Below are 13,934 nucleotides of genomic sequence, written 5' to 3' on the forward strand. Positions count from 1 at the left end.
AAATTCTGTCTGAATTTGCACACACACACGTGCAACTGTGTGTATGTTACCTTACTGTGCAAAGTTCTGTGCATGTTGTATGTCAACTACTATTTTTCCTAAATTTAAATTAGAAGTCTCTACTAAATGTTTGTTCAGTTACAAGTAGACATTTTCTTGGTGTATATTCATAATGAAAACAAAATATATTTCTATAGTGGCAAAGAAAAGCATTGCATCTGAATGATCTCTCCCCCAACCCCCGAAATATGCACTTAGAAAGCATTTTCTAAGGCGCTGGCAGCATTAAGTCTCATAGTATACAGTACTGAGCTTGCAGCTTAGAAACTCCATGTGACAGTACATAGGTTTTCAGCAATCATTTGGGGCAAAGTTCACCATGTATCAGCTTCCTAAAAGGTTTTATAAAACTTTCTAGGAAGCCGATACATAATGTATTTGACCAAAATGATTGCAGAAAACCTATTTACTGTTATTTATTTTAGAGAATAGATGAGCGGAGATTTGGTGGACGTACAGTAACATTCTGTGTTAGAAAATTTTCAAACTTCATATTTGACTTTTGGAGTGGTTTAGATTTTACAGGTATCTCTTCTTTAAATTACTTGCATGTTTTAGAGCTAGTGAATGAGTTTCAGTGGATTTCAGACGTCATTGTTTCTCATCTTCTTAGTTGTCCTGTCTTATTAATTAGCTCTCCTTACAAGGATAATGAAGTAGAGCAGAACAAATTGCTGGCTAGGGCTGCTCCAGCTTTTTTGAAAGGCAAAGGGTAAGTTATAGAAGGCACATCAACAGCTTGAACTAACACAACTAAAGCAAATATGTTCTCCTTTGAATATATTGTGCATTCTACAAAATGCATCAAGTAGAGAATTTTAATTCCCTCATAATTTAATTCCCAGCTGGACTAAACTCAAGTAAATAGACATATAAAATCACACTTCAGAACCTGAGGTCTTGGTATGACATCTTAAAATTAAGATGGTAATTCTACATTTTGATGCAGTTTTGTGTGTGCATAGTTAAATTTGACACGAGTCCTAAGGGCCAGTTTACACATGTTGATAAATCAAATGACTCCCAGTGCCTAAGATTGTGCCATTTCAGACTGCAGATGCGGTATCACCCTCACATCAAAATCTTCACACCCGTGGAAAACTAGCACATCGGTGAGAGAGTTCTAGCCTAGCCTTCTCCCTGACAGAGTAGTTTTCTACATGCAGAAAATACTACACATAGGGGAGCAGTTTTCCACCTGCAGTCTAAAATAGGGTGTTCCTAGAAAGTGTATCGCATGTGACTTTCTGCATGCGTAGATTGACTCTAAGAAGTCTAAATGATTTTCAGTTGAATTTAGTTCCAAATAATTATGCTTAGCATTTCACATAAAATTAGTAACGTCTAAAAGCGATTCTCTTTTAAATGTTTGCTTCCTTATAGCACTAACCAAAGGCCAGATCTTGCATGGTCCTTGAGCACCTCTGCTTCCTTAGATCTTCCTAGGTGCTTTGTATCCTCCAGCAAACTCTAGTGTTGCCAGCCAAATTCTTAATAATTCTGAATTCTACCTTAGTTGGTCAGATTTATAAGAATTTCTGCACTTGTTTTTTAAAGAACATTTGACTGCTCATTTATAAATTCCCATTTCACACTCTTACTTGCTCCTGCTTTCTGTTTATTTCTCTTTGTCTGTCCGGATTACACCCTTTTCCCCCCAACCCTGCTTCAGGTTACAGTATAGCCTCGATGTTGCAGACAGGCTGGCTGATGAACATGTTCTCATTGGGTTGTATGTCAACATGCTCCAGAACAACCCCTCACGGTTAGTGCAGGCTGGGCACCTTGGGGGGTCTTTAGAAGAGGGACATTAACTTGGTGAATCCAGTTAATAGCAGTATGCAATTCCTAAACTTGGAGCAGAGACAACATTAATGGGGCTAGTCTTCATTCCATGATTTCACCACTGTTCTGTTATAAACAGCTGCCTTGGTCAGAATTATTACTGTGCACTCTGATTTTGTTAATCATCAAAAGGCAGTAATTAGTGTACTTAAAGATGTTATCTACACGCCAACTCATTTATCCTAACTGATGGAATGGTCCACAAACCACTCAAGCCAGCATAGTGTTGCCTCTTAAGTTATTAGTATCCTAAGCAGACATCCAGACTAAAGCTGCACTAGTGCAGTGATGAACATACTGAGCGGACTTTCGAAGTTGCATAACCTCTTGTGGTCTCCGCATCGCGGCCTGCTTGTGCATGTGTTGTGCCTGGGCAACAAGGATAATGGATGGCTTTGCATCATTCCCTGCAACACACATGGACTGAATAAGAGTTTTCACAGCAGGAGGCACACCACAGGTTGAACAAGTGCACCATGTTGAACCGGAGCAACACGAGTCTGGAATGCAAGCTCCTGACTTAGCTGAACTAGTTTGCACAGCATCCTTGCACCAGGGCACCATTAGTCTGGATGTTAGCCAGAAGTAACTTCTGTGTGAAAGCCCTGTGAACTTTCTCATGTCTGATTATTAGAGCCACATGATTTCATGGCATATGTGTATATTTGGAAGCCACAAATGGCCACTGCTTGTCAGTGCATGATAAATTGTGTCGAAAAATATGTGTTGAAAAAGTCATACATCAGATGTGATCTACATGACTGAGGGTTTCACACTCTTCACTACATGGAAAACTATTGAAATCAATAGTGAATAAGCAGCATTCAATACAAACACAAATATAATTATTTTAAGATGGTGCTGTTGGCTGTGGTTGTTACTAATAATTGGTTATGTTGTGCTTTTAGTGTGCAGATTGCTTTCCAGCCTTTATGTTGTACTGTATATACTGTACTTAAAATAGCTTTCTGAGATACTTGCCCAAGACAGCTAGTGAGTTATGACTGAGCAAAGATTTCAGTCCAGTCTCTCCGGTACAACACTTTGTTCACTACTGCACTATTCCAGAGGAAGTATGTGGGACAGAATGCACAGACTTACACATTAGAAGGAGTTATTTGAAAATGAGGTGAGACCGGGGTTAAGCAAAATAGGGACTATTATTTACCTGCTCTGCTACCACTGTACAGTCATGCAGAAGACTGGGTTCAAAAGCAGTTGAGTTGGGCATCTTCTGACCCACCCTCTTGTGTCTGACTATAATCAAGGCCAAACATTACATTCATTTATTTAAAGGTGCAGAATCAGGACTGAAACTCAGTGTTGGATTTTGTGAGACACCATTTGTTTTGTGTTTTAAAAGAGGCACCTCCTTCTATGCATCACAGATATGCCCAGAAAGCTCCCTATTTCGTGCCAGTGTTATAACATGTAAGATGTCCTTTTTGTCCATCGGGAGATGATCCTGCCCAGGGTACTTTGTATATACTCCCTGCTAGCTGTAGTCTTTCACTTGCTAATTGCTCATGATATCAGTAAAATATAAATTGGTTCCTTTCCATTTATGCTGGCAAGTTTGTATTGACACAGTTAAGTCCACATGCTCTTTAGAAAGAAGATACAAATCTGTGCTACAGCAAGCCTTTAATTTAATGCTTCCAAAAGTTGGATGGCTAAATAAACAATAAAGTCTTTGGCAGTTCAAATAATGGAAGGAATGTGCAGTGCAAAACATCTGATTGCTGACATTTAAAAATTGTAGTCGTAACATCCTTAATTAAAAAGAGCATCAGTCACTCACACAGGCTACCTTCTTGACTCTGACAGACAAAATTTCCTAACAGCCATGTATTACATAATGTCTTATAGTAGTCGTCTCCATGTTATCTGCTAGTGATTGAAGAAATATTTAGAGCTCAGACACTTCCCTGCCCTTCAACACAAATGTTTCCAGGGTGACTTCCAACTAAAGATAGTAATAAAACATTTTTAAAATCAAAATATTTTTAAAATATACAGTGATAAAACAATAGAAATAGGTAATGTAGATCAATAGAAAAAATGATGGGGGGTGCGAGGGCAGAACGTCAGGGATAATTAAAAACATCATTGTTCACTACTTTGAGAGGCAGTATGCTTGAAAGAGGAAATATATATTTTAAAAAGAAAACAAAAGAACTTCGCCAGGTATCAAAAAGATGACACAGATGTCGAGTGAGCCTTATTGAAGAGAGCAGTCTAGAGATAAGATGCCAACACCCAGAAGGCCTCTCCCCAGTCAGCACTCATCACACATCTTAGGCACTCATAGGAGAGCTTCCAAAGATTGTCTCAGTATACGGGCACATTCATGCGGGTGCAGATTATCCTTCAGGTACCCAGATTCCAGGCTGTGGAGCTCTTTAAAGGTAAACACTAGCATTTTGCCTTGTATGTGGATTAGGGAGCCAGTGAAGGTGCTTAAGCCCAGGTCTGTGAAATGGAACAGGGCTTAAATCAGTGACAGGCGTAAGCCATGTTCCATTTCATATCCCAGCAGCTGTATTTGACTGACTCTACATTCTGAGCAGTCTTAAAGGCAGCCCCATATATTTATTTATTATTTTATTTTATTTATTACATTTATATCCCGCTCTTCCTCGGAGGAGTTCAGAGCGCTGTACATGGCTATTTTATCCTCACAACAACCCTGTGAGGTAGGTTAGGCCATACCACATACATTATGTTGCAGTAGTCTAATCTGGAAGTGACCAGAACAAAGATCATCATTTGATCAAAAGATCAACCCCTGCTAACTTAGCAAAGAGGCACCTTTTAATGTGGTGATTCTCTTTATTTAGCAGGGGGAGAGTAACTAGCCCTATCCACCCCCAGCACAGTACCTCCAGTTACTGTTGCTGGGGTCTATCTGATGTTGCTTTTTAGATTGTGAGCCCTTTGAGGACAGGGATCCATTTTATTTATTTATTATTTCTCTGTGTAAACCGCCCTGAGCCATTTTTGGAAGGGCAGTATAGAAATCGAATTATTAATCATCATCATCATCATCATCATCATCATCATGGTAAGGCTATTTCTGCCTAGGAAGGGTTGCATCTGGCACACCAACTGCAACTGGTGAAAGGTGCTTTGTATCATGGACATCACTTGGGCCTCCACTGACAAAGCTGGACCTAAAAGCAATTCCAGAGTGTGATCCTGATTCTTTAGGAGGAGAATGTATTATCCAGAATAGGTTGAACCACTACCCTCCCCTCTCTCGCAGATGACTAACAGAGGGTGACCAAGAGAGGGTGACCAACAGTACCTCTGCCTTGTCAGGATTGAGCTTTAGTTTGTTGGCCCTCATCTAGTCCATTACTGGTCCCAGATACCAATTAACACCACTTCTCCTGAGTCAAAAGTAAAGGAGAAGTAGACTTGGGCATTAACACCTTAAAGATGACCCCTCATTCCACATCCTTGGATGACCTTACTCAGGAGTTTCATTTATATATTAAAAAGCGCGAGAGACATAGTGATATCCTGTGGGACCCCACAACACAAGTGCCATGGGGCAAGCAGTAGTCTATCAGCACCAACTGCTGGAATTGACCCTCCAGGTAAGATTGGAACCACTAAAGCACAGTGCTTTTAATCCCTATCCCAGATAGCCTATCCAAAAAGATACCATAGCTGATGGTATCAAAAGCCACTGAGAATTTCAGAATAATTAACAAGGCCATTCTCCTCCTCTTCTGAGAGTTATTACAATGCTTGAGGTGCAAGGAGGTTTTATTTAGAAGCCTCCTTTAAAGCAGCTAAGACCGCTGCTTCTTGCAAAGAAGCATGGATTACCTCCTGGGCCCAGCTGGTCAGTCTCTTTCTGCTAGTCATTATAAGCCAAGAAATGCAATGGATATGATTTCCAGCAGACGTGGCCGGTCACACTTTCCCAAGTGCCTTATTCATGTCCTCTGGCTGAAGTAACTGAAACTTATCCAGCAAAACAGGACCAGATGGTACTCTACATACATCCATACAATGAACTGCAAAACTAGTAGTGTCAAGTTGAGGTGGATGCAAGTGTTTTTATCCCTGAAGAGCATAGCAAATATGTCAGGACATGCTTCTGAGAGTTCCTTCACATCACTTTGCAAGCTAAGTTGTAAAAGACTCTAAACTACTAAGAAAAGCTCCCTTGAACAGCCCTGCACAGATATAATGATGGTGGAGATTTATTGCTTCTTCTTTGCTGCCATCACAACTACAGAGTAATTAATGAGCACAATAGTTAGGACTTGCCTGTTTGGTCATATTCACTCTGAGTTTTCCACCACTCTCCCTGCTTACTTCATGGCCCTCAACTCCTGGTGAGGAGCCAATCAAGCTCTAGTTAGCAGGAGAGAGTACTTAGAAGTGATGGTGTCCACTGCCCAAATCATATCCATAACTCGGAGTCACAGAGTGACCAAAGCTTCAACAGGAGAATCCATTGGATTCCAACAGCCACAGGGCAGATTATTCAAACAAATCCACCACCCCTGTGGAGGGGAATGGTTGCTACAAGCCTCAAAAGGAAGTAATAGAAAAGCAAAGTAATAGAAAAGTCCCCCACTTCCAGATCTCCACCTTACTATCCAGTTGAGAATACCAAGTCAAGTGTATGATCACCATGTTTGTTGAGCCAGTTCCATGTTGGGATTGCCCCATGGTGGCCATGAAGTTCTGAGCTGTCCCAAACAAGTCAGCATGGATGTTGAGGTTCCCCAGAACAAGCCTGGGGGTCCTCAATACCAAATCTGAGGCCATCTCTGTTAGCTCAGAAATGAGACTGTTTGGCAGCATGGTTGGGGTACACTTACATAATCCCCAATCTGTTCCTTTTGCTTAGTCACCAGGTACAAATGCTCAACACAGGAACTCAGGCAAACAATAATAACAGACCACAGTAACTCCACTCCCCAGCCCACAAGCTAGTGCTAGTGCTGTTCAAGAACCCAGATGGAAGCAACTGAAAAAGTCCATTATTTCCACCTTATCCATCCAGATCAATTCCCTCATCCATGACCAAATCATGGATAGGAACTGATTTATTATTGACTTACCTGACATTAAGTAATAGCACCACCCAAGCTTGAGGGCAAGATGGCAGGGCAACTCAGGTCACTGAGGTTTGAAGAAATTCCAGAAGGGGTAACTAAGTGTCTGACTTCCCTTTTCATTACCTGGCTGGTCCAATTTCCATCACTATATCTCCCCCTGACTGTAATCACTGTATTAGGGGTGTCACCCCTTCTGTCCAGATTTCCAACACTTCCTACACACATAATCAGGTCAAGTGGTAACAATGAAATAAACAAACATGCAAATAACTAAAATTCACATTGTAATAAGCAGAAGCAGTTATAAGGTGCAAGTTGTTAGTGCACAAAGTAACAGCAGTAAAACGTTACTAGTTGCCAAATACACCATTGTAAGTTGACTGAAAAGATCACCAAGCAAAGAGCAGTGGCCAAGTTGCATAGGAAACAAAGGTTTATTGAATATTCCCATAGTGAACTAAGTAAAAATACCACTGTAAAAACAAAGAAAAACAGAAAGGAATGTGTTAGCTTGAACATTTTGGGGGTTTTATAGTGTTACATCTACTGTCCTTGGATGACTACTATTGTCAGTAGTTGTGCTTAGTTTAATGGGAGCTTTCTGACTATTGAGAACTTCCTGACTATTGAGTTCTCCTACTGCATGCCACAAAGTTCCAGACACTGATATGGTCTTCCATGCTGTTGACAATATGAAGGAAGATGCAGAACTCCTATTCATTATATCCACTGATATTAGGTTCAGAATCAATGAAGTTGCAAAAAAACCACCCAAAACTATTACATGAATCTCCAGTTTCCAAATCTGCTACAATTGCTAGTTGGTATGGCAGTACAAATCATAGCAAATTATTGAGAACACACACACACACACACACACCATTATTTGTGACCCCTACATGAAAGCAGAATGCCTTGATCTAAAGAAATGGTGTGAAGAAAAAGAAGCAATGGCCAATTAATGTAAATCATTATGTCTTCACAAAAATTAATGGAATGAGACACTAAACTCTATGTATTGTTCAGCCCTATGATAACCACAGATTCATCTAGATTAGAGATGTGCATGGAACCAGCTGACCTGGTATGGTTCGAGTCTAAACCGGAACGGGCCAGTTGGTCCGGCACCCCCTTGAACCCACCCTGGTTCAGTTCAGTCTGGGGTGGGGAGGTCGCAGACCAAAATGTTTTTTTAATATATTTTTTTAAAAATTCAACTTATGCCCTCCAGGGGGCTTCTCTGAGGTGGGGTTTTTTTTGTCAGTGGAGGTTCCTCCTCCCCCTGTTGGCCTCCGTTATGCACCCATCACCCGGTTCGGGTGGTCTTCAGCCCTTTCAGGGCCTTTCCCTGGTATGGTGGCCATTTTTGAGGGTGCCATGCATGCACAAATGACCCTTCCATGGCCTGGGTCATGACCCGGCCATGGTCATGACCCGGACATACAAGGGCCATTTGTGCATGTGTAACAGAGGCTAGTGGGGGGGGGGCAGGGGGAGCCTTCATGGACACACACATATTCCGCAGCCTTGGAGAAGCCCCCCAGAGGGGGTCAATTGAAAAAAAAGGGGTTTTAACTTTTTGTTGTGCAAACCCCCAATACAGCCGGAGGAGGTTCAGTCCAGGGTTGAGCCGAACCAGGGGAAGTTCAGCTCGACCCTGAACTGGCTCCAAGTCAAACTGGTTCGGTTCTGAACCTGTCCACACACCCCTAATCTAGATAGGAGTGCTGTTTCCACAGAAAACCAGTGAGATCGAAGCTGTGCAAGGTTTGCTGTATGAATTCAAATATATTTTAATCACACAGACTGATGCATGGGGGGCAATTCGAATATATTTCATGAACATTTTTTGTCATACATATTCAGAAATGTACTTTTTCCTACTAATGTTTATTTTAGCATTTGTGGCTGGGGAGTTATTTTCTTTCAAATCAGTGTCTTGTGTTTACTGGAGTGTGGGTGTATGTTTCCTTCCCCAGGTTTCTGCTATAAGTGATTTGCTTAAGAATTCACTTAGGGTGAATTAGCACCCTCCAATAGAAAATGTATCCACCGAGAAATAACCATCTTGTCCTGCCTCTTTTTCTTATATTATTAACCAGACCAATTCTGTATAATTTTGAACCACAATTAATGGGTCCAAGTGTTAGTTCACAAGTTCAGTTGACATAATACTAAACAAGTGATGGATTTGTCATATCTTGTCTGAAGGAGAAAATGCATAAGGTTTTTCTGGTTTTCTATGTTGCCTAGTAGCTTTTCAGCTGCAAAGATTATGGGAGATACCCATGGTCCTAGCATGACAACTCTGTCCTGTATCAAATGTGGACGCTGCTATTAATTTTGGTAGCCATTTCTGCAGCAAGGAACAGTTTTTGCTGTCCTCAGCCATATCCCCTATTGCAAGCCTTTACTTTTCCCCACAGAGCTCTATAGCCCCTGGTGGCGCAGTGGTAAAACTGCCGCCCTGTAACAAGAAGGTTACAAGTTCGATCCTGACCAGGGGCTCAAGGTTGACTCAGCCTTCCATCCTTCCGAGGTCGGTAAAATGAGTACCCAGAATGTTGGGGGGCAATATGCTAAAATCATTGTAAACCGCTTAGAGAGCTCCGGCTATAGAGCGGTATATAACTGTAAGTGCTATTGTTATTGCTATTGCTATAAGCCATTGAGAAAGTAAACATTCTGCAATCAGGAAGACTTGTGAGGAAAGCTGCATGCAGCACCAGAGACTGGGGCAAGAGAGGGCAGGATGCAGATTTAACCCTTCTTCCAGTAGTAGTGTTCACAATCCACTTGCTCTCACATAAATGAATGGCTGCCAACTACTTCTATAGAACTGGTGTTACACTTGGGGACAGTATTGCACTGGAGGAAAGCTGCCGTCTCATCTTGCACTGGACAGTTTAACCAAAGGTCATAATGTAGCTGTATGGGCAGAGCACACCAATATATGTTATGCACCATCAGAGTCCTTGCAATATATGGGCCCTTCATTCACTTTGCCTGTCCATAATTATACATGCTAGTACATAATTAAAAACAATATGGTGTGGACTGAAAACTGGCTTCTAAGAGGTTATCCTGAATGAACACATTGTATTCCTCCCAAAGAGTCAGGTTTTTCTCTAATTTTTGCTTAGCTTTAAACTAAAGCTATTTAGTTTAATTTTTACAAAAATGCACCGTTTATATTTAGAAAGGCTTTAATTGAAGGAAGGTGGTCTTTATTACTTCCACACTACGGAATTTTCAATTTTCTCTCAATTCCCATTTAGAAGGCAGTGTTATGTGATGTAAAAGAAGGTGTCATTTGCCGAACTTTGCCCCATCTCATCCAAATTCAGAGAGAAATTTTGCTTATCAATTATGCTGAAGGATTTAAAATGCATTAAGAAATTTTTAGTAATAACTACATTTCTTGATATGCTTAGAAAACCTCAGAGTAATATTGGCCATGCCTTACAGGCTCTATTAATTTTAAACCGAAGTTGTCCTAGTTATCATTATAATTAATTATTGTTATTTAGGACTGCACGCTTTCAATTGTTTAATCAGTAGATTAATAACTGATAGCTAAGTTAATTAATTGGTGTAAGCCAATTGTGATACAGTATAGCATTCAATTTACATTAATAAATAAAACAGTAATATCAGTAGGACTGTCAACTGTGACAAGAAATTTTAGTTGATTAATCATAAATGATTAAATATATTGACATTTAATTTATTAATGTACAAATTACCAACACCTCATTATAAGTGCATTTTGTGATTTTGAAGGAAATAAGATAACTTAAAATATAATAAACCAATAAACATTGGGCCTGTTCAGATATTATGTGGAACTACAGTTAAAACCTGGTTCCATGTCATGTCCCTAAACCTCAGGAGTGCACGGTCTTTCCTCCCTGCCCATGTGAGTGTTTACTTCCAATTTAGGTGAAAATAAGCCAAGATAATGACATCCAAATCTGCTTATCTTAGTATATTCTAACCTATTTACTACTACTACTACTACTACTACAAATATTTATATACCACTCTTCAACCAAGGTTCTCAAAGCAGTTTACATAGAAAAATAAATAATACATAAATAAGATGGTCCCCTGCCCTCAAAGGGCTCACAATCTAAAAAGAAACATAAGGCAGATACCAGCAACAGTCACTGGAGGGATGCTGTGCTGGGGTTGGATAGGGAACTATCCAGTGGTTGGAACTATCCAATGGTTGGAACTATCCAATGGTTGGAAATAAACCACAGTTTGTAACTCACTTAGATCCTTGGTTATAGATTACAATTCATTTCAAGTAAGTAGGTTAGAAAAAAACAAAATCTGCAGGTTCAGATATCGCACTGAATCTTGGTTTAACATAAATCAAACTGTCATGTCAGCAGGAAAGGGAGGGAAATGTGTGCTCCCGAGGTTTGGAGACATCATGCAGAACCAGGCTTTGACCATCGTTGCATGTGATGTCTGAACCAGTACATGGTTAGAAGGAAATTAAGATTACTACTCCCTTTACGTTTCATTGGAATAGAACTGTGACAAACTGGCCATATTAAGAAACATGGGACTCCAAGAAGAGCTTTGTTGGATCAGATTAAAGGTCTAACTAGTCTACGATCTGGTTTCCAACTGTGGCAAACCAAATGGTTCTGGGAATCCCACAAGTAGGTCCTGAATCCAAAACCCCTCCTACCTATTTGGCCCAAGCAACTGTATTCAGAGGCACGCAGTCTCTGAACAAAGAGGTTTGGTTTCACTATCTGGCTAATAACCATGGATAGCTCTCTCCTCCATGAATTTGTCTAATCCCCTTTTGAAGCCATCTAAGACAGGGGTTCCCAACTTTGGGTCCCTAGATGTTGCTGCCATAATTGCAGCCACAATGGCCTTCAGGCATCACAATATCTTTCAGCAGTAGCAGCAGCAAATTCTATCAGTTAATTGTGTGAAGAAGTACTACCTCTTTTCTATCCTGAATCAACTGCCAATCAATTTCATTGGGTACTCCTAGTGCTGTGAAAAAGGAAGAAAAAATTTACATTCTCCACTTTCTCCACACCATGCATAATTGTATAAAGTGCTATCATGTCCCCTCCCCCGCCCCTTAGTCATCTTTTCTCTATATAGGTTAAGGAACGTTATCCTCTTAACCTATATATTAATGGCTCTTCCATTTTTCCTTGCCCTTCAACAACAGTTTGATTGACAGTCCAAACCGTCTAGATGAAGAGCACAGACTGATCGCCAGGTATGCAGCGAGACTGGCAGCAGAGACTTCATCAGTAAGTGGTTTTTATTTGGGGGAGGTGTTTTTGCTTTTAAAAAAAACCTTGCTGATATGAAAGAGTTTGCCAAGTTCAACAACATTCTTATAGTTGAAGTCTGTCACATGTTACAATTATAAGTAGGCGATCATACCTCCTGGGATATGCTTACGTAAAGTGTGCCCTCTAGTCGATTTTGAATCCTGGCGCCCACAGAGCCCTGTGGTTTTCTTTGGTAGAATACAGAAGGGGTTTGCCATTGCTGCCTCCTGTGCAGTCTGAGATGATGCCTTTCAGCATCTTCCTATATCGCTGCTGCTCAATACAGTACCAGTGGGGATTTGAACCAGCAACTTTCTGCTTATTAGTCAAGCATTTCCCTGCTGCCCCACTACAAAGGATATGCTTATTTGCATCTAATGGAACTACCTTTCATACTTAAAGACAGAATTACACCTATCTAGGGGCAAATAGCAGTTACCTCCTAACACAGCAACTAAGAGAATAAACAATAATGATCACAATCAGAACCTCTACATGACTCCAGTGTATGCAAGATGATCGGCACAATCAAGTATTATGCAAGCAGGATCCAAATTAAGTTAGTCATGACTAACCTGTCTCATTTATTTCAGTGGTGCTTAGCCAGGACTGACTTAGGCCGGCTTCACACAGAGCACCAAACCTGAGGTGGCTGTGAGTTGCCACAGGCCCAGGAACACACACGAGCCTTAGGAACATAGGAAGTTGCCATATACTGAGTGAGACCATTGGTCTATCTAGCTCAGTATTATCTACTACACAGACTGGCAGAGGCTTCTCCAAGGTTGCAGGCAGGAGTCTCTCTCAGTCCTATCTTGGAGATGCCAGGGAGGGAACTTGGAACCTTCTACTCTTCCCAGAGTGGCTCCATCCCCTGAGGGGAATATCTTACAGTGCTCACACTTCTAGTTTGTAATGCGGAAATCCCACTTTGGCGGCTATTTTAGTAAGTGGAGGCCACTCCATCCATCAGGTTCAAAGCTTTATTAGTTAACGACTGGTCGGGTGAATCCTTAGCAGTAGAAGGTACACCCTGGCTTATGGTCAGCCAGTTGTATAGTATACATGACATCTCTATAACATGCCTTATTGCAGTGGTTTTAGATAAAATTACAAAGCTTTAACCTTTTATGGCCTGTTTTTGGCCTTCTGTCTCTTTTGCAAACATTCAGCTCTGCAAACACTCAGTGCAAACATTTCTCCCACATTCTTTTCTATGTTCAGTCACACTGACCTACACCTGTCTGATCAGTTTTCTCCTTCACTGATCTGTTTTATCCTTCATCTCCTATTCATATGCAACCAGGGCAGACCCTGCCTAGCTAAGGGGACAAGTCATGCTTGCTACCACAAGACCAGCTCTCCTTTCCAGTCTTGTTAACAATATGCCAAGATTGGGCATGTCATACAGACCCACCAATCTCAGCATATCCTACCCCAGTGCATCATGGAATTGGACATCTGTCCCTCCCTCCCTAAACTAAACTGTGGTTTGTATGTAAAATGATGAGAGTTGGCGCACACACACACACCCTTGGCAAAAAGAGTGCTGGGACAAAACTAAGTTAGAGATGTCTGGTTCTTTGCCACAACTAGGCAGGATATGCCAAGACTGGTGGGTTCATAC

At 41.0% G+C, this 13,934-nt stretch overlaps 1 protein-coding gene across 42 annotated transcripts in view; it reads left to right on the forward strand.

Annotated features, from left to right (window-relative positions):
* The window catches only part of DTNA (dystrobrevin alpha), a 323,001-nt gene that overhangs the window by 259,473 nt on the left and 49,594 nt on the right, over window positions 1-13,934 (forward strand). For 27 of the 42 annotated variants that reach the window (XM_053243077.1, XM_053243047.1, XM_053243044.1 and 24 more), the window contains 3 exons: window positions 674-772; window positions 1,733-1,825; window positions 12,199-12,283. In XM_053243077.1, the coding sequence (XP_053099052.1) occupies window positions 674-772; window positions 1,733-1,825; window positions 12,199-12,283 (277 nt within the window). The remainder of the gene's footprint in view (window positions 1-673; window positions 773-1,732; window positions 1,826-12,198; window positions 12,284-13,934) is intronic. The other 15 variants (XM_053243043.1, XM_053243046.1, XM_053243050.1 and 12 more) reach the window with 3 other exon arrangements.

Source organism: Hemicordylus capensis, chromosome 4, assembly GCF_027244095.1.
Source record: "Hemicordylus capensis ecotype Gifberg chromosome 4, rHemCap1.1.pri, whole genome shotgun sequence".
Classification (NCBI taxonomy): domain Eukaryota; kingdom Metazoa; phylum Chordata; class Lepidosauria; order Squamata; family Cordylidae; genus Hemicordylus; species Hemicordylus capensis.